The sequence below is a fragment of the Ceratotherium simum genome, chromosome 30, assembly GCF_057802395.1.
Source record: "Ceratotherium simum simum isolate JZ-2026a chromosome 30, ASM5780239v1, whole genome shotgun sequence".
Classification (NCBI taxonomy): domain Eukaryota; kingdom Metazoa; phylum Chordata; class Mammalia; order Perissodactyla; family Rhinocerotidae; genus Ceratotherium; species Ceratotherium simum.
Genome location: NC_141929.1, coordinates 38,124,979 through 38,146,737, shown reverse-complemented (window position 1 = coordinate 38,146,737; position 21,759 = coordinate 38,124,979). Strand labels below are relative to the sequence as shown.

General features: G+C 39.8%; 1 protein-coding gene and 1 pseudogene across 7 annotated transcripts in view; both read right to left on the bottom strand.

Annotated features, from left to right (window-relative positions):
* The window catches only part of HDIP1 (HDAC and MIER1 interacting protein 1), a 92,588-nt gene extending 81,745 nt beyond the window's left edge, over positions 1 to 10,843 (bottom strand). For 3 of the 6 annotated variants that reach the window (XR_015549172.1, XR_015549173.1, XM_087420325.1), the window contains exons 1-2: positions 10,622 to 10,809; positions 5,567 to 5,663 (exon numbers count right to left, since the gene is read on the bottom strand). Coding sequence is in view for 4 of the 6 variants with exons in the window: in XM_087420325.1 (XP_087276451.1) it covers positions 5,567 to 5,663; positions 10,622 to 10,687 (163 nt within the window). In the remaining 2 variants the exon portion in view is untranslated. Of the gene's footprint in view, positions 1 to 5,566; positions 5,664 to 10,621 lie in introns of all 6 variants that reach the window. The other 3 variants (XM_087420328.1, XM_087420326.1, XM_087420327.1) reach the window with 3 other exon arrangements.
* A 3,471-nt stretch (positions 10,844 to 14,314) lies between these two features.
* The window catches only part of LOC147913153 (uncharacterized), a 65,976-nt pseudogene continuing 58,531 nt past the window's right edge, over positions 14,315 to 21,759 (bottom strand). Inside the window, exon 4 of the transcript XR_015549174.1 lies at positions 14,315 to 19,597. The product of XR_015549174.1 is annotated as an uncharacterized LOC147913153 (transcript). The remainder of the gene's footprint in view (positions 19,598 to 21,759) is intronic.

Here is a 21,759-nt window from a genome sequence, read left to right as displayed (position 1 = left end):
TGTCCCGTGGATGGATGAATGGATAAAGAAAACGTGGTGTGTATATATACAATGGAATATTATTCAACAATAAAAAAGAATGCCATTTGGGACAACATGGATGGAACTTGAAGGCATTACACTAAGTGAAATAAGTCAGAGAGAGAAAGACAAACACCGTATGATTTCACTTACATGTGGAATCAAAAAAAAAAAAAACAACAAAGGGGCCGGCCCGGCGGTACAGTGGTTGGGTTCTCGAATTCCGCTTCAGCCGCCCAGTGTTCGCCGGTTCGGATCCTGGGCACAGACCTGCTCACTGCTCGTCAACCCATGCTGAAGCGGTGTCCCACATAGAGCAACTAGAAAGATGTACAACTGTGACATACAACCATCTACTGGGGCTTTGGGGAGGAAAAAAGGGAAAAAAGGAGGAAGACTGGCAACAGATGTTAGCACAGGGCCAATCTTTCTCAAAAGAAACCTTTCATACATAAAAAAAAAGAAAACAAGCTCACAGTTATAGAGAATAGACTGGTGTTAGCCAGAGATGTGGGTGAAATGGTGAAGAGGGTTCAAAAGGGACAAACTTAAGTCATGGGGATGTAATGCACAGTATGGTGACTATAATTAATACTGTATTTCATACATGAAAGTTGCTAACAGTAAATCTTAAAAGTTCTCATCACAAGAAAAAAAAATTTTTGTAACAAACAAACAAGTTCAGGGGCCAGCCCGGTGGTGTAGTGGTTAAGTTCACATGCTCTGCTGCGGCTGCCCGGGGTTTGCAGGTTCGCATCCCAGGCATGGACCTACGCACTGCTTATCAAGCCACACTGTGGCAGATGTTCCACATATAGAGTAGAGGAAGATGGGCACGGATGTTAGCCCGGGGCCAATCTTCCTCAGCAAAAAGAGGAGGACTGGCAACAGATGTTGGCTCAGGGCTAATCTTCCTCACCAAAAAAAACAAAAAAAACAAGGTTATACAAGTATTGTTTTGCACTTTTTTCTAAAATTAAGTGTTTTAAAGATTTCCTCCAAGTCAGTACCTAAAAATCAGCATCACTCTTTCTAATCAGCACATACTGTTGCTCCCTAAAAGAGGTACCCTACTTAATTAACCATTCCTCTACTGATATTTGGCTTAACAACTTTTTGCTATTATAAACAGTGTGGCCTGAAAATCCTAGTAAATATTTCATTGTGTATTATGAACAATTATATCTCTAGGCTACAGACCTACTGATAAAGAGGTCTAGATTCTAGGTTATGTGCTTTTATAACTTTTTTTTTTAACTAAGAATTTTTTTTGGGCCGGCCCGTGGCTTAGCGGTTAAGTGCGTGCGCTCTGCTGCTGGCAGCCCGGGTTCGGATCCCGGGCGCGCACCGACGCACCGCTTCTCCGGCCATGCTGAGGCCACGTCCCACATACAGCACCTAGAAGGATGTGCACCTATGACATACAACTATCTACTGGGGCTTTGGGGGAAAAATAAATAAAAAAAAAATATTAAAAAAAAAAGAATTTTTTTTATTGCATTAACATTGGTATAACATTATATAAATTTCAGGTGTACATCATTATATCTCAATTTCTGTATAGATTACATCATGTTCACCACCCAAAGACTAATTACAACCTATCACCACACATGTGTCTAATCATCCCTTTAGCCTCACCTCCCTCCCCCCTTCCTCTTTGGTAACCACCAATCCAATCTCTCTGTTTCTATGTGATTGTTTGTTGTTGTTTTTATGTTCTACTTATGAGTGAGATCATATGGTATTTGACCTTCTTCCTCTGACTTATTTCGCTTAGCATTTAAAACTTTTAACAACTACTGTCAGATTGTTCTCCAAAAAGGCTGTGCCAATTTACACTCTCATCACTAGTATGAGAGTATTCATTTTGCCATACTCATAAAAGCACTTCGAAATCCTTTACAAACTGTCAGAATGTGGGCAAAAAGCATGGTCCTTTTTTCAACTGCATTTCCCTGATTATCGGTGAAGCTGACTATCTTTCCAGATACATATTATCCATTTTCATTTTTTCTTCTATAAATTCTCTAATTTAAACTGAAATGTTCTAGATCCCACTGACAACATTGATCAAGTACTTGATAAACTATAGACATTTTAAAAATTATACTCTTCTCAATTCCCTACATACTATTGACTATCCAAGGCAAATCTTACTTTCAGGAAATTTAATTGTAAAAATGAATGTTTACTGTGCATCTATAACATACCATGCTTTGTTTACATTAGACATTTTCATATGTACTTCCTCTACACTTCAACCCTCTAAGACTGGTACTATAAATCTATCTTATACACAAACAGCAGCTGCTCATGGAGGTTAATTAACTTGTTAGCCACAGACAAAACTGGCATCTGAATCTGAAGCCAGGTCTTCTGACTCCATGTCTGTAATACCAAACTGTTTTCCAGGCTTTGAATACTTGTTAACCCTTCTTCTTTCCTCCTTTGGTTTCTACAGTACAGTCTGTCCCTGATGTTTCTCCATCCTTTCTAACTATCCTTTCTGGAGTGTTTTTGCTGGTTCCTCTTCCTCCTCCCTGGGATTTCTAGGTTTCAATGTTTCATCTTCACTTGAAGGTCACAAAGCCACTCTTACTAAACAACAGAACCTTAGGAAACTACAAATGTAAAATACTAATGAAGTGCTTCTCACTCATCACCATGACTTATGTAACATCACTCTCCATTGGTTGTTCTCCTAGAGCTGACATTTCTTCTCAGTTGACCTGACCTCCCTACCCACTTCCACCCTGTAAGATTGAAGTTTGCCAGAGTTCAGTCACTGAACTCCTTCCTCTTTCTACCCTACAGACTCTGTAGCACAAACCCATCCATTTCCATGACGTCAACTACCATCTGTTCGCTGATGGCTCAAAAGCTTTACCTTCAGCTGAGACTACTCCTTGAGCTTCAGACTGTATGTCCAACTAGGAACAACAACAACAACAAAACCCCACATGAATGATATTTCACAACTAAATTCTTCATCTTTCCCTCAAAACTTGTCTTCCCTTTTATGTTCCTTTTCTAATCAGTAATCCAAGTCAGAAATCTGGGAGTCCTTCTAAATTCTTCCCTCTGGTTCAAATGATTCTGACTCCTTAACACTGGTAGCATCTGTCCCTTCTCTCTGCCCTTGCTGGGATTCTTCCTTACCTATTTCTCACCTCAATCGTTGGGGCTCAAAAATACTTGTTGAATAAAAATAAATACACTTGTCCCATTAAGGGCATGGACCACGTCTTACTCATTTTGAAGACTCAGAACTGGGCTGACATGCCACCCTAGCATATCCAATGAATGAATCATTCCAGGGTTCCCATACCTGAATCAAACTCTTAGGGACTAAGACCCAGGAATCCATTTTTAACAAGCTCTCCGAAAGACTCTTATGTAACCAATCCAGCAACCGCCTTTAAGAACCAATAAATTAAGTCCATTATCATGATGAAAGGGAGCAAACTCAAAGGCAGAAATGGAATTAAACAACTTTCTTGCCACCTCTATACAGACCTAGGATAAAGAAACCTCTCACAGACATCAATATAAATCATTCTTGAATCATCTGCTTCTATAACCACTCTTTGTCTAACTCGGCATCCTCACTCAGTTAACATACTGTAACAGCCCACTTCCACCTTGTACCCCCACAAACTATTCTCTAGAGAGCAGCCAGAATGATCTTTCTAAAAGGCTAATCAGAGCATGCCACCTTCGCCTCGCCCCATTGTACATCCTAAGGATAGTTTCTCTTCACATTTTAAGAACAAAATCCAAGTTTTTTACTCTGGTTTACAAAGCCCTACATAATCTGGCCCCTGCCTATCCCTCTGACCTCATCTCCCACACTCTCCTGCTCTTACTGTCTACACTGCAATCACATTGCCCTTTTTGTTCCTAAACTATACCAAACTTTTTCTGCCTTAGAATTTTTGCATTTGCTATTTCATCTATCAAGAATGCAAAGATTCTCCCTGATCTTCTCATGGCTAGCCCCTTATTCCTATTCAGTCTCAACTTAAACATCACCTCTCAAAGAGAACTCCTCCAACCACTCAATCAAAAGTAGCCTTCTAGTCACACTCCAGGACAGCACTCTATTTTAATTTGCTACAATGTATTTATCACAAGCTGATATTCTCCCTATTTATTTGTTCATTGTCTATCTCCTGCCCACAAGAATGTAAACTCCATGACAGCAGTGAACCTGCCTTGATAGTAAATTCATTCATTACTTTATGCCCAAGGCTTGGAACAGAGCCCAGAACATAGAAGGTGTTCAATATATACTTGTAATCAATCTACTCTTATTTGGGGATCATCACTGCATGAAGTTCTGATTTTATCAAAGAATAAAGTAACAAAATTTCACCTTTTAATAAATATATCCATTGAATAAATCCTGTTCGTGTATATTAATAGGAAAGTAAAATTCAAACAAAATTATTTTTTAGATATTCTAAATCAGAGAATTATAAAAAATAACCAATATGTCTAAAAATTATATTCACACCAAAATCAAGTTATATTTTTCCAGTCACTAATCTAAAAAACAAAAACTTAAAAACTGTTACAAATTTTACCAGCACTATGAGAGGAAAAAACCCAAATGTCCATCAACCAGTGAACAGATAAACAAACCGTGGCATATCCAAACAAAGAATACTACTGAGCAATAAAAATGAATGAATTCTTATTGATGTACACAACAGCACGGCTCAATCTTAAATCACGCTCAGTGAAAGAAGCCAGGCAAAAAAGAGTGCATACTGTATGATTCCATTTATATAAAGTTCTAGAACAGTGAGAGAAAGCAGATCAGTGGTTATCTGGGGGTTGGGGTAGCAGGAAGGAGAGATTACAAAGGGGAACTAGAAAACTTTCAGAAATGATGAACATGTTCATTATCCTGATTGTGGTAACTGTTTGATTGGTGTAAACATTTGACAAAACACCAAACTTTAAATATGTACAATTTATTGAAAGTCAAGTATACCTTAATTAAACTATTTAAAAAAATTTTTTTAAATCAGGTCAGTCCCTTGCTTTTAAAACTCTCCAACGGCTCTCCATCCTCCAAAAATAAAAAAACAGAAAATCTGTTACAAGCTTTATCAGCATTATAAGGGAACTAACATTTAAATGGAACGAACAGCAAACTAATGTCATAAGCTGATTTCCAACAGCTAATAAAAAGCAAAGACATACTTCAACAGATTTTTTTTTCTTTTTATTTATTTATTTTTCCCCCAAAGCCCCAGTAGATAGTTGTATGTCATAGATGCACATCCTTCTAGTTGCTGTACGTGGGACGCGACCTCAGCATGGCCAGAGAAGCGGTGCACCAGTGCGCACCCGGGATCTGAACCCGGGCCGCCAACAGCGGAGCACTCGAACTTAACCACCAAGCCACTGGGCCGGCCCACTTCAACAGATTTTAATTTTTAACTTCAACAAAAATGTAAACAGTAAATTCACAAAAATTAATTTTAAATTTCTATATCAAAAAGCTAAAAATGTGGTAAACTCTCACAATTACCTGTAGAAGGTGGTGATTTCTCTGGGTGTTTTGCATTTAAAAGTTTTCTGCTAATAAATATGTAACCACAGGGACATGATTTACATGCAACAGGAACCTGCAGAAAAAAAAGAAAAAATATATTATTACTATTTTTCTATTATTAAACTTCTCAATGTTTACGTAGTTTCCTGAACTGAATGATAAATTACTTGAAGTAGAAATCAGATTTATTTAAACTCCACCTTCTTACAATAGATTGAGATGGGTTCTCCTAATGCTTTGCGACATCATGAACATAGCAAATGCACGATAAACATGTGCTCATGTGAGTAACCAATAGAAAACCATAATAAGGTCAGAGCCAGGAAAAATATGTGGGAAAAAGGTAGCATTTCCTAAAATATTAGTTTCATAGTAGTTTATATAGAACGAACGGGAAAAGGGAGCATTGCTGGGAAGTCATTAAAGTAATCCTAGCGTAAGATTATGAGGGCTCAGCTGGAATAGGGAGAATGGAAATGGAGAAAAGGTAGATCTGCCAGACATTTCAAAAGGGGAAAGAAATGAAAATGACTCAGATTCTAACATGAGAGGGTAAGATGCCAATTACCACTGACAAAAAAAGAACAGTTTCAACAACCAGTTTGAGGGGCAAAAGTACAGCACAAACAAAAAAGAATGTAGGAAAAAGCAGGAGTTAAGTTAGGATCTAGGATCTTATGGTATCAGCTCCAGGCAAGACATTGGATAAAACACTTAAGCTCTTAAGGCTTCTGTTTCTAAATCTGTAAAATACTTAACAAGTGGCTCCTTTCTCCATTTTAAGTCTACAAATATTTTTTTTAAAGCCAAATGTTATTGAAAATCATTGAAAAAAATTTTACTGTTTCATTAATATTAACCTTAATGATCCTTTTTGTCAAGACATGTTCACCAAAATCAGAAATTAATCTCAACAAAAAGTATTCACAGAACAATTAGTCAGAAAAATTGCAATTCCCGGGGCCTGCCCGGTGGCGCAAGCAGTTAAGTGCTCGCCCTCCACCGCGGCAGCCCGAGGTTCACCAGTTCGGATCCCGGGTGCACGCCAACGCACTGCTTGTGAAGCCATGCTGTGGCGGCGTCCCACATAAAGTGGAGGAAGATGAACACGGATGTTAGCCCAGGGCCAGTCTTCCTCAGCAAAAAAAAAAAAAAAAAAAAAAAAGAGGAGGATTAGCATGGATGTTAGCACAGGGCTGATCTCACACAAAAAAAGAAAATTGCAATTCCCTTTGTAAGATAAATTCCATTTGCCCATTGTTCTGCTTGTGTAAGTTTAGTTACAATTATAAAGCTTTTTATCCAGGTATGTACAGAATGCCTCATATTATAGAATAAAAATACTTGATCTAATTAAGCTGAATTAAAATTTTGGCAGAATTCTTTTTCTTTGCATAAAAATACTGAACAAAGGATCTCTAGTTTGTATTTAAGAAAAATAATAATGAGTCCTACAAAAATAATCAAACTCCAGCTATGTCTAACAGATTGCTTTATTAAGAATATGATGGGATTCTTTCAAACCATGACAGAAAATGTAACGTTACGTTTTTTAATAGTGTAAAATCTGCCCAAAACAGATATGTTTGTCATTTTTAAAATTTCACATCTTCACAGAAACCAGGCTCAAAGGTACTGACTCATTTCCTTTACACTTAAACACATCATTAAGGGCATCCACAGTAATGTAAATTGTTTTAAATTAATGCTATCCAAAAAACACAGAAACACGATGTTCTTATTCAACAGATCCTTTGCTACTCAGCAAGCATTTTCTTCCAGCTACTGAAACTCAACAAATGTAAATTTAGGTCTCTGTCTTATACTCAAGAAAATTATATCAACCCACATCCAGAATTAACAGAGTGCTGCAGGTAGATGAGAAACGTACATTTGGCTTTGAGATGAAGAATGCATAAACACTGACTAATTCAATTGAAGGCTGATTTTCATCCCTTAATGAAAGTGTTTCACGCTTAAGAAACATTCATGTGCCTGAGCTAATTCACCATAAAGTCCTTTTTAAAATGGAAAATTCCTTCCTCTCACCCCAAACCCAAAAAAAAACAACCAACCACCACCACAACCTAGATCCTATAAAAAGAATTACCATATAGGATGGACAACTTCAGTAATACTAATCTCTTTATAGTACAATTTGAATTTTAAACAAACACCGTAAACTTCCTTCAAATTTCAGTTGTAATACCAAAGATAACAGTAATGAAAGTTCTAATGCTACACATTCAGGATTTTAAAATGGAAAAGAAAAATCCAAAGTTTTGTTTATTGGTGACTTACTGAGCATCAATTTATTCCTTGAAAAGTGTATTTAGGTTGTTTGTATGTTTTACAAGTAAAATAAGAGGAAAAAAACCTGCAAGAAACAAAATCCTCGTCCTATATTGTTTACCGCTTTAAAAAAGCTCAAAAATAACCACATTCTAGGGAACTCACTCATATTCTTTGCAGCTAAGAGAATCAATGTTATCTACAGCGGACATGTTAGCTGTATGTCACATAAAATTCCCTATAAATGAAAAAAAAAAAGGTGATTTAATAAAAATTAAAGCAAAAACAGAAATATACAAAAGATACCAGAAAACTAACAAGAATCTTGAATACTACTACACACAAAATGGCTTAGTAATTTGAGTTAGTGGATGTGAAACCCCTTGAAAATAAAAAGTATTGTGGTTTAGATGTTTCAGATCTATATTTTCAATAGAGGCATGTAAAGGGGATGTTATAACGCAACTGAAAATCTAGGTCTTTCTTGTTTGCTGAAGTGTACCTGTTTCTAAACTTACACACAGAACGTATGTAAATCTATTCAACTGGGGCAATCTCCTTAACCTGTGAAGAGTTCACATTTGTGTTTAAAAATGATACCTAAATTCCAATTTAATATTCATCAAGCGACTTAGAATAACAGCAGTATCCCAATGTTGTTTAAAAAATGGCTTTCTGGATTATAGTTTTTTTCTCGTTTATAGGAAGCTTGTACTCGAAAATATTTAGAAAGCTAAAATTAACCTATTATTTTCTTCAACTCAGTTACTTTTAGTAAAAGATAAATCGCTTTTAAAAATTACCAAAAGTTTTAATTAGTCCTCATGTATGTAGAATAAAGGACAAAACAAACCAACATTTTAAATTATGTGATAGCTTGCTATAGACTGAACTGTGTCCCCTGCCCCCAAATTCATATGTTGAAGCCGTAAAACCCAACGTGATGGTATTTGGAGAGGAGATAATTAGGTTTAGATAAGGTCATGAGGGTGGGGCCCTTATGCTGGGATAGTATCCCCATCAGCAAAGACACCAGAAGGCTCTCTCTCTGCCAAGATCTTGGACTTTCAGCCTACAGAACTGTGAGAAAATAAATTACTGTTGCTTGAGTCACCCAATCTACGGTATTTTGTTATGGCAGCCGGAGGAAGAGGTTGTGTATGTATAACAAAATTAATGTGATCTTTCCAAATAAAATGCTGATCACGTTTTGTTGATCAGTTACAAGAACTCCTACAAGCTTATTATGGTTTGCTCTTTCTTTAACCAGGATATTAAAAACAGGTATTTTTCCCAAAAGGTTACTTTATGCCAAGTAAAACAAGGTCAAGATTTGTAATGACTTGTGCCCTACAGAAACTGGAATGCATAATGCATACCACGTAAACCTGATGCTTCTGCACAATTAATTGGAACAAATGGAAATGATTTAAATATTGAAATAATCTCCTGCAAAGAGACTTAAATAGCAAAGCCCAATTGTGTCAGAATTTTAAAAATTTAGTTTAATGATAACAATAGAAATTTAACTTTTTACTTTGGAAAACATCACTAAACCGTTTGTATACTGCATACTAAACAAACCCATAAGATCAATAAACAAATTCCTGCACAATCTTCCTCTGATCAGCATTTCTACCGCTGCCCATAAAAAATATTAATTAAAACATGTAACATTTTCTATTACAAGACTTGATCAATCTACAAGATTGCTTCTTATTGCTTCTTAAAAAATGCACTAAAATCAGCTTATTAAAAAAGGCTCCAGCCATTTCAAATTACTCCTGATTAAAACAAAAAAAGGAAAGGGAGAGGAGCGAGAGTCATTTTGAAAATACTCTCTCAATGAAAAAGAAAAACACACACCCAGATCTGCATATTGGCCTGAAAGAAGGGCCTTAAGAATGGTTTTAATTGAGAGTTTTGACTCACCGGATTGTAAGGTTTAGAGAAACGTCTATTATTCTAGTACAGAATGAGGCATGCTTAAACTAAGAAACAGTCAAACGAGATTTTCTAAATTACAGATGACACCATTCATTCTGTGTAGAAAGCAGTCATTTAAAATTTATGAAACCACATATATATATTTTAAAAGATGTGGAAGCAGAAACGCCCAATTTTTGGACCCCGCGGCAGTGGGGGAAGCGGGGAGCGCCCAGAAGGGCAGGGCTTCAGTGGGGGCGTTATTCGGGAATGTTTCATTAAAAACCACGTAAAGAAGGGATTCACGATTCTTTACGTCAAAAAGACAATAAACATATTTAGAAGAAAAAAAATCTCCAAATTTGCTGAAACTTTAACACCATTACGCTGCGGCCCCTTCTGTCACGTCAGCGTCCGCCGGGGCGCGGTGGGCAGTCTCGGGTCCACCGGACACGTCTGCGGCGGGAACAAAGCCACCCCGCGGGCCGGGACGGGCTCGGGGAGCCGGGCGCCCGGACTCGCGGCCGCACGTCGGGCACCTGGCGGACACAGGGGCTGCAGGGGCCGTGCCGGCCCGCTCGGGCCGCTGTCACCGGAGCCGCCAGGCGACTCGCGGGGGCTCGGACGGCGCGCCCCGCCGGCCCACGACACACCCACGCGCCCGCCCGGCGCGCCGCGCCGCAGGACGGACCCGGCCCGTCTGACCGCTCCCCGGCCGCTCCGGGCCCCGCCGCGGACACCGAGCCCGGGCCGGCCCCCCACCCGGAGCCACAGCCAACGGCCGCCGCCCGCGCGCCCGGCCCCGGCGCCCACCTGTTGATCGCACTCGGGGCACGATTTGGTGGCCATCTTCACTTTCTTGGCTCGAGTTGCAGACATGCTCTTCGGCGGCGGCGGCGGCGGCAACTCGGGCTCCTCCCCCGTCCCTCAGCGGCCCGGTCTCCGCCCGCCCGGTCCTCGCGGGCAGACCGAGGCTCCGGCGGGGGCGCGCGCGTGCGCGTGCGCGCGCGGAGCCTGCGTGCCGAGGGGGCGGGGCGCGGCGTGCGCCGGCCGCGGACCGCGGGACGCGCCCCCAACCCCACCGCGCCGGCTTCGCGCGCGCCCCGACTCTCACGAGAGGAGACGGTCGGGATCGAGCGGCGGGACGACGGCTGCCCCTTCTCTCCGCCCGGCCGACCCGTGGGGGCGTGGCCTGGGCGGGACTCGGCAGTAATGGGCGTCGGGCTCGACCAACGAGTGCACAGATAGGGCGGGTCGTGGTGCTGGGCACGCGCCCTCCCCGGGAGGAAGGAGAACGAGTAGTGCAAGAGGAGGTGGAAAGGAAAGCGTTTAGCACAGACCTGGCATTTCATCGACTCCAGTGAATGTTAGCAGGTCTAATCACTGAGGAATTGTAATAGACGTTTGATGAGTTTGCTATATGCCAAGCCCTGGACTCGGCGCTGTGAGATATATAATTCGTTAAGTCAAAATTTGAGGGCCAATTCCGCCAAACAAATGTGAATACTTGGAGGTGACTGTCCTCAAAAAACACGCAGTCTAGTGGTGTAGACGGCCTACCATTCGACGACAGCGGAGTTGGGCTGTTGATGGGAAGAGTAAATCAGGTGACTGTTTATAGAGTGTTATATCAAAACTTAAAATCCACCTAGCCTTTGACCTAACAATCACACTCCTAAGAATGTGAAGAAAAGATAATCTCCACCTGTGCTAAGATCTATTTGTGCAAAGATGTTGCACTTTACAGCATTGCTTCTCAGAGCAAAATCAGAAGCAGCCCAAGTATCCATCAACAAATTGAACAAATTGAGCAAATTAAGGTATGCATACAACAGAATATCATTGCAGCTCTTCAAAAGAATGATACATCTATATGAAAGTGATATCATTATCTCCAAAATAGTGTTAAATTGGAAAAACAAGGTGCAGAACACCTTGTTTAAAATTGTGCAAAAGTAACATGAAAATAATTTATGCTTGCATATGCATTAAGAAACTGGAAAAGGAACTGGAGGGCAGAGATAGAAGGGAGACTTTATTTTTCATTCCATATCCAATTGTATTATTTGATTTTTCTTCTAGGTCAACATAGCATGGCCTTTTCCCCCCCAAAAAGGGAAAAGGATTTGTACACAGCTACTAAGGAGGCCACTTGACCCACTGTTGAGGGAGCTGGCATCCTAGAAGGCTTTCTAGAAGAGTTCTGTCCAAAGCTGAATCCCTGAGGATGTCAGGTGGAGCTGCCCAACAAAAGGTGGAGACCTAACAGGCAGATGGGACAGTGTCAGCAAAGGCAGGGAGATGAACAGTTTGGTGTTGTGGGTACCTAAGTGCAGGGTAAAGAGTTAAGGCTGGAGAGGGGGGGCCGTATTCATCTATGCAGGGTCTTTGCTACCATGGGAAGGAGTTTTCATCCTGAGGGCAATGGGGCAATAAAGGTTTTAAGTTGGGGACTAACAAGATAGATTTGAGGTTGAGAATGACTGGTCCAGCAAAATGCCTCAGGTATCAGACCTGAGGCAGAGGGAGATGAAGGACTGTAAAAGAGAGGAACAGAATTAAAAAAATATGAAGGCCAAAATATTAGCAAAACTTGAGGAGCTATTTTTCTGGGGGAGAGGGGGTGGTCAGGGACATTTCCAGGATGACTCTCAAGTGTCTATTGCAAAGGACTGGAGGAATACAGGTAGCAGAAGAAGATAGTACCTCAGTTTTCCCCAGAGGATAATGGTCTAAGGCATGAATCAGGAACCCAGGCCCTGCAATCCAGACCTTGAGCAGTTTTCTGAAAGTTTCATTAGAATTGATCTTTTTTCTGGAAATCTCCCAAAAAGGCCATTTGGCTGGGGTGGGTGTTAAGGAAGATGTCTCTAACTCTGTGGGGTTTTTGAAATGGTTAATGTGGCAGACTCTGACAGTTGGCTGATGCAAACTCCATCCAGGTCCCCCCCTTCTCTCTAGCCACCTCCTAACTGGGAGTGGTCATGTGCCATTATCTCTGGCCAATAAGATACAAACCAAAGTCTGCTGAGCGGGATTTCTGGAAAGGTTCTGAGTTCCTGATAAAAATGAACAGATTTGTGTCAAAAAACTCTTCGTCCTTTGCTTTTCACACTTTTTCCTACTGTCTGGAGCATGAACATGAGGCCCTGAAGGTACAGCAGCCATCTTATGAGCCATCTTATGACAATGAGACAATCAGGTGTTGTAACAGTTAATCTATTGTTACATAACAAATTACCCCAAGACTTAGTGGATCAAAACAACAAACATTTATTATCCCAGTTTCTGTGGGTCAGGAATCCAAGTGTGGTTCTGCAATTTCATGTGAATCCTCAACCAGGGAGAGATCCACTTCTAAGCTCACTCATTTGATTGTTGGCAGGCCGCAGTCCCTCATCACTTGGGCTCTTCACAGAGCTGCCTTGCAACATGGCAAAGGGCTTCCCCTAGATAATGAGTGAGCCAAGAAAGAACGAGAGAGAACATGCATGACAGAAGCCACATTTTTTTTTTTCTTGGAAGAAATACTGTTTTAATTGAAATATACATTGTTAAATCTAGGTGATGGATGTTTCTGATATTGTTCTCCTTTTATGTGTGTGTGAAGTTTTTGGTTTTATTTTATTGAGGTCATAATGGTTTATAACGTTGTGAGATTTCAGGTGTACCTTATTATTTATCAGTATCCTGTACTGACCACCAATAGTCATGCTCACCACCAACAGTCTAATTTTTATCCGTCACCATATATAAGAAGCCACATTCTCTTTATAACTTAACCTCAGAAGTGGCATCCAATCACTTCTGCTGTATTCTGTTAGAAGCAGGTCACTAAGTCCAGCCCACAATCAATGAGAGGGCATTACACAAGGGCAAGAATACCAGAGGCAGGGATCACTGGGAGCCATTTTAGACACTGCCTACCCCAGGTGCCATGCGTAGAATTATTATCAATCCACTAAGGAGAATGAATGGAAAGCTAGAAAGTGCCTGGGTCCCCGAGACCATTGTTGGAGTAGCCACCTCAGTTGTGGCCTGCCTCCCTAGATTCCTTATAATGTGAAAGGGAGAAAATTGCTCAAAGTAAGATACAGCTCCAAACCCACCAGAATAGATAAAATTAAGAAGACTAATAACATCATAATTTTATTTATTTATTTTTCCCCCAAAGCTCCAGTAGATAGTTGTATGTCATAGCTGCACATCCTTCTAGTTGCTGTATGTGGGACGCGGCCTCAGCATGGCCGGAGAAGCGGTGCATTGGTGCATGCCCGGGATCCAAACCCGGGCCGCCAGCAGCAGAGCACGCGCACTTAACCGGAAAGCCACGGGGCCAGCCCCGAAGACTAATAACATCAAATGTTAGTGAGAGGGGGTATAAAATGGTGTAACCACTTTGGAAAAAGCTCTAGGAAAACTAAATATACACATAGTCTACGGCACAGTGTTTCCAATCTTAGGTATTTATCCAAGAGAAATGAAAACATATGTCCACAAAAAGACTTGTGCAAGAATATTCATAACAGCTTTATTCATAATAGGCCCAAACTAGGGAAAAAAACACAAATGTCTCTGAAACAGGTAAACAGATAAACAAATTGTGGTATATTCATTTAAAGGAATACTAATCAGCTTTTAAAAGGAACAAATTATTGATAAATGCAACGAAATGGATGAATCTCAAAAACATCATGCTTAGTAAAAGAAGACTTACATAAAAGAGCACATACTGTATGATTCCATTTATATGCAGTTCTGGAAGAGGCAAAACTATTCTATGATAGAAAAAAAATCAGAATAGTGTTTGCCTCTTGGGGGGTAGAGGTGGGGATAAAATGAAAAAGGGTAAGAGGGACCTTTCTGGGCTGATGGTAATAGTCTGTATCTTAATAGGGGTTTGTGTTACACAAGTGTTTGCATTTGTCAAAATTTATTGAATAGTACCCTCAAGATTTGGGCATTTTATTGAATTTAAATTTTACCTCAACAAGAACCTTAAGTCAATATAGAACACTAGGTAATGAAATGTATGCTCAGGTATCTAGGGTGAAATGTGCTAATGCCTGCAACATACATTGAAATGCATCAAAAAAAAAAAAAAAAGATGGCTACATGGGTAGATAAGTGATAAAACAAGTATAGTAAAAAGTTAATGGTACAATCTAGGTGGTTGGCATACAGGTGTTCATTGTAAAATTCAAGTATTTTGTATGTTTGAAAATTTTCATAAGTTTTAGGAAACAAAACCTATTTATTTAAGCCACTGTTCATCAGGTTTTCAATTATTTGCTGTCAAACATTCCTTACTCACACTGATACCAAAACAAGGGTGTTCTACAAAGTGGATGAAACTGGCCCTAACACTTATTCATTTAACAAACATTTACTAGGTTCCTACTATGTGCTGGACCCTTGTGCTTTTGATAGGGGTACGATCTTGTGAGCAAAACAAAGTCCCTGCTGTGAATCTTATAATCTAGCAGAGAAGACTGACAAACACCAACTATCACACAAGTAAATATATAACTACAGTGATCACAATTATGAAGGAACCCTACTGGGGCTCTAAGGCCCTTGGCAAGGGGACCTGACCTGTGGTGGGGTGGGGCAATCAGGGGAGACTGCAGGAAATGTGCGTGATGGGTAGAGTTAATGAGGCGAAGAGGAGTAGCAAATATTCAGACAGAAAGAACAGCATGGGCAAATTAGCTGAGGTAACAGGAAATGAAAGGAGGCTACTGTGGCTGAAGCAGCAAGAGAAAGAGGAAGAGAGAATCCAACATACCGAGGATGGGTACTGGAAAAGCCCACTTTCCACTGACTTTTGATGCTGTTTCTAACTTTGCTCAAGATCTTTCATGCACGCTTTAAAGTGGCTGTAGGTGCTCTAGTCTCAGAATAAGCAATTAGATCATGTAGGAGCTTCTTTAATAATAGGTATTATGTACTTAATAAACCAAAATGGCTATTCAAAGCCACTTTTTACTCCCTTTTGTAATTAGGACCCAAACTACTTCAGGGAGATGGGCAGGTGGGGTGGTTGAGAGGCAGCAGCCTCTATCTCTGCTCTCTTTATTTTGACAGTCAAACCCAAGTTTCCACCAAAGACCCTTTCAAAGCTTCTCCTTCTTTTCTAAGGAAGGAGAATGAGAGCACTGGGATGCTTGGCAGGTCTTTGTGTGTATAAAATTTCTCATTTTTCTTGAAAATCCAATATAGCTCCTAAATTAAAGAGTTATAAATTTAAAGCTGTTGCTCCTACTTTTCCAAGGCAATAGGAAGATGATCATCACAATGATGAAAATGCAGTCATTTTGGGTTGATTCTGTTCACACCATTTATAGTCCATATTTCCAAAAAGGAATAGTCTATGATTTAAAAAAAAGAGAGAGACACAAATAATTGCCAAAGTAAAGACAAAGAAGATGAGAAGCCTCATCTTTGCCCTGAAAGAGAGTTTTTCTTTTCCTCCTATGTGGCCAATAACGCACTGGGTCAGGGAGCACTCACTGCAGAAAAGTCCCAGGCTCAAAGCGACTCAAGAGGCCAGCCCCACTTTACAGCTGGGTACCTCTGGATGGTCCAAGCTGGGTACCAGCCTTGACTGAGCACTGAACTCAGCCCAGCTGGCCTGCCCTGGACACAGAGGGGCCTCCAGAGGTGTCCTTTGCCTTGCTTTGCCTCCTTTGCTTTTTCCTCTTACAGTATTAAATACTATTTATTGGGCATCTACTCTGTGCCTGTGCTTTACATTAACTGTCCCTCTTGCTCCCCAAAGCCTGCAAGGTGGTATCGTGAGCCCCATTTTACTGTTAAGTAAAGTAAGGCTCAGGGAGCATATCAGTCAGGAATCTTTCATTTGCCAAAATTAAAAACTCAATTCAAAATGGCTTAAGCAAAATTGGCTCACATAACCAAAAAACACTAATAGTAGTACCAGTTTCAGACACAGCTGGATCCATGTGCTCACAAGAACCACAGGGCCCATTTCTGTCTCTCAGGTCTACACCCCTTTTTGGAGGTGGTCAGGAAAATCGCTGGGATAATTTAACATCCTATATCTGTTCCCTTCCCTGTCTCATCACGTTTCATTGCTTCCGTTTGGGTTTCCTACCCATCCCCGAACCACTTATTTGGCTGGACAAGGATATCCACTAATTGTTTTAGACCAAAGTCCAGCATCTAGCTTGTGAAGTCTGACGAGAGGTCTGAGAATTGAGGGAAGGATGGATGGCCATAAAACAACTACCATCCAGACTAAGTAACTATACAACACCACTTTCTTGCACACTGGCCAAGCCACTGCTCCTGCCTTCTGTGACCGTTTAGCCTCACCCTCGTGCTGCCTTTGAAATAAAATCCTTCCTACACTCCTGGCCTTAGCCCTGTTACCCTATCAGTCTGAGCTAAATCAGAAGCTTCACTCTCTTAGGAGTAAGCAAGAGTCCATAGAAACATTGAGTAGATTCCTTAACAAAGCCAAGGATGGAGCAGTAAAATAAGCGGTGATTCCAGACCAGGGCCTCCAATCAAGGGAGTAAATCAGGACTGACAGCAGCCTACAATCTGCTCACCAAGCCTTGTGTCACGGTACAGGGCTGCTCCTACCAAAAGAAGGAACAGCTTTTTTTTTTTTTAATTTGCAGTAAAGCATCCCACAGTCCTTAATCCTTGGGCTCACAGTCAATTCTACTTTAGGGGATTTCTATTCCCTCTCTCCCTCCATTTCTCTCCCTCCCTCCCTTCTGTCTGTCTGTCTCTCTCTCCTTTCCCTCTCTCTCTCCAGGTAAGATCCATTCCAGGATGTCATTCTCTCACTTCTTACCTCTCAGGATTCCTTTACTCTCCTCTCCTTCATGGAAGTGACATAGCAGGTTGTCAAGAGGAAGAGAGGCAGGAAGAGGACCATCCCAGTATTTTTACCCCAACTTAATTCCTGGTTGCCATGAAGAGTAACTGCAATATAGCTACAAAATCATCAAGAGGCCACTAATTATGGCCTCTGATAGGTCACCTACACTTTTTAAAAATATAGAATCAGAATGGAAAACATATGAAAGAAGGAAATGGCTCTATGTGACAGAATAAGTATTGTCATCCAAAAGCATCACTGAGCCATGTCTAGTGTTTGCTTAGCTTTTGGTGTTAGAAACATGCTTTCATTTCTTTATTCAAAAAATATTTTCTGGGGCCAGCCCCATGGCCTAGAGGTTAAGTTCAGCACGCTCCACTTTGGCGGCCTAAGTTTGGTTCCCGGGCGCCGACCTACACCACTCATCAGCAGCCATGCTATGGCGCCGACCTACACCACTCATCAGCCACATACAAAATTGAGGAAGACTGGCACAGATGTTAGCTCAGGGCGAAGCCTCCTCAAGCCAAAAAAGGAAGATTGGCAACAGATATTAGCTCAGGGCAAATCTTCCTCAGAAAAAAAAAAAAAAAAGAAAACAAAATATTTTCTGAGAGCCTGAGAGCCTTTGATGAGGCTGCTCATCCCCCTAGAATCCTCTTTACCCAGATCTTTGCATGGCTGACTCCTAAGCATCTTTCACACACACATACACTTTGGGTTGCTCCACATTCCTCCAACGAAGAAGCCCAAAACTCAGGAGCAGCTTGTAGTTTTCCAGTACTTTAGATACCTTTCAGTCTTCATGTTCTGCCAGGGTCTGGGGAAGTATCAGGCTGAACCATATGAAATTGCCTTTTTGTAGGTCAAAATGAAAATGTTATATTTTTGAGAAAAAGAAAAGCTTTATTCAACCAAAATATGCACTTTTAGCATTAACTGCTTTCCCCAATATGATAAATTTCCCCAAATATTAAATGACATATACCATATTGATAAAATTCAGCATTGTTAAAATTTATTCAAATCCTCCAATTACAGCTTCTCAACTGGAGAATATTCTGTTTCTTAGAACGAGTTCCAAATGATGAAAAAGGTGGTAATCTGAAAAAAGGTCAGGTGAGTATGATGGATGTGGCAAAATTTTTTAGCCCAATTCAGTTAACTTCCCTGTAGTGGTTTGTGATATCTGTGATCAAATGCTGTCATAAAAAGTATAGCTCCATGTTGGTTAACCAATGCAGAGAACTTTTAGATCAATTTTTGATACATAATTTCAACTTCTTCAAAATATGATGCTACTGTTTGTTTTATCGGGGTTAAAAAGCAGTAATGAAATATCCTTTTTGCAGACCACCATATAGCTACCAGAACCTTTTTTGGTTGCAATGATGGTTTTAACACGTTTGATAACTTCATCAACATCCAACCATTGTCCAAATCACTTTCAATTTCATTTTTTGTCAAAGCTTATGATCCTCTCCAAAATAGATGTCTGCTCTTTCAAATCTTAAGGGATGAGCATATATCTCTAACCATCTCAGTTTATGATCATCCCTCAACTGGTGTGGTGCCTACCCACTTGTCCAATTTTTTCACTTTTCCTATTGCAGCCAGATGACGGGAAATTGTTGTAGCAGAAACTCCTAAGTGTGCTGCAAAGCCTCGAATTGCTGTTTTGGGGTTAGCTTCCACCATAGCTCTCAACTGATCTTGATTTAAAACCGATTTGGGTCTCCCTCGAGGCTCATTTTTCAGACTCAGATCACCAGAACGAAATTTTTTAAACCACCAACGGATAGTCCTTTCACTAACAGAGCCTTCTCCAAAGACAGAACTGATGTTTCTACTTGCCATGGCTGCACTATGTCCTAGTTTAAATTCATATAAAAACAGTATTCGCAAATCTTTCAAAGATATGGTATTGTTCACTTCTGTGGAGAAAATAAATAATAAAAACTCAATCATCAAAGAAAACTGAAGAGCATAACATCATCACGAATACTAAACAACACAACTAAAAATAGACCTGATATCAACTTTACCAATCATGGTCAAGTTTCAACTGGTCAAATAGCAATTTCATTTGGAGGATACATGTTTTTATCACTGTACTCTGCTGCCATCAGTTTACATCAGGTGGATGTTACTTTTAAGTCTTTCGGCTTTCCAACAGGAATACAATTTCCAGTAATTTTGTAAGCATCTACTACAGAAGAAATGCTTTTGACCTAAAATATCAGTTGTGCTTTTAAATCCAGGAACACAACACCTACTAAACAATTTTTTCAGTACCATCAAATTAAGATCTCAGATCAATTTAATGTTGGAAAAAAATTCTCCCATAATGGGTTGATAAATACCTGTTTCTTATGTTTTCTGACAGAAATATTTTTAGGTCTTCCTCATCCCTGTCTCATATGATCTAAATGACTGCTATTTCATTACCTCTTTATGTTTTCTAAATTCTTATTTACTATAGAATTTATCTTCTTCTGCCTCTCTATTTCACTTCTCTTGGCTTCATACTTAATTTTGGTGTAGATGAATAAAAATAATATACTTTAGGGATGTGAAAGAATTGTTTGCCTAAGTTCACTATTTCCCCCTGGCAGTCAGGTATTCTAAATGGCCCTAGAGTTCACTGCCTAGTGTATTTTTAAAACTACAGCCGTATAAAATACATGTTCCCTAACCCACCAAAGGGTTTGAAAAAAAAAGGGAGAGAGATTCAGCAGAATTAAAATCTGGACAATGTTTGGGGTGAATCTTACCGTAGGAAGGGGAAAGGTTTCTTTTTCAGCAGCTTTAATTCCACCCCCTTATAAGTATATACTCCTCCACAGCAACTTTTCTGCCTTTTTCCTCCCCTCTCCTTCCAAGATGGTAAAGTGTAAAGGGAAAAGGTCTCTATTTCTTTTTTCCCCTCACTTAAATTCTAAATTAAGCTCTTTCAAATAAATCGATAATTAATCTTCTATTACAAAAGCAGAAAAAAATATCTGACCTCAACCATAATATATAGTCAACAAAAAAATATATATTGCAACTATAAGATAAACATTAGGAAAGTGAGTAGCTTTATTTTAGTCCCTAATATACTGAAAGCAATTACCCTGTTTGTTCCTAAATGGAATAGAAACAGGGGAGAGGGGTTTCCCGTCAATATAGATTTAATTGATGCAAGAAGCTAAATGCTAAAAGGAGACCATTCATTATTCTATGATAGAAGTGGATCATTTTCCAACTGGCTACCCATTTGCCCCTGCACTATTATTAAAAGGTCCATCTTTACCCACAGCAAACATCATATTCAATGATGAACGACTGAAAACTTTCCCCCTAAGATCAGGAACAAAACAAGGATGCTCTCTTGCACCACTGCTAGTCAACATTGTACTGGAAGCTCTAGCCAGAGCTTTAGACAAGAAAAAGAAATAAAAGGCATCCAAATTGTAAAAGAAGAGTTTTTGTAAAACTATCTCTATTCATAGATGACATGATCCTATAAATAATAATAATTCCAAAGAATCCACAAGAAAACTACTGGAGCTAAGAAACAAGTTCAGCAAAGTTGTAGCGTCAAGAGCAAAAATCAGTTTTGTTTTTATACACCAGGAATGAATAATCTGAAGAGAAAATTAAGAAAGCCATTCTAGGCTTTTATCAAAAATAATAAAACACTTAGGAATAAATCTAACCAAGAAGGTAAAAGACTTGTATGCTGAAAATATTGCTGAAAGAAACTAAAGAAGATCTAAATAAATGAAAAGACAACTGTGTTCATGGATAGGAAGACAACATTGTTAAGATGTCAATATTACCCAAAGTAAATCTACAGATTCAACACAATCCCTATCAAAATTCCAACAGGGTTTTTCATAGAAATGGAAAAGCAAATCCTCATTTTCATATGGAATTGAAAGAGGCCCTGAATAACCAAAATAATCTTGAAAAAGAAGAATAAAGTTGGGGGACTCATACTTCCCATCTTTGAAACTTACTACAAAGCTGCAGTAATTAAAACAATATGAAACGGACATAAGGACAAACATAAAGACCAACGGAATAGAAAGCCCAGAAACGAACCCTTACA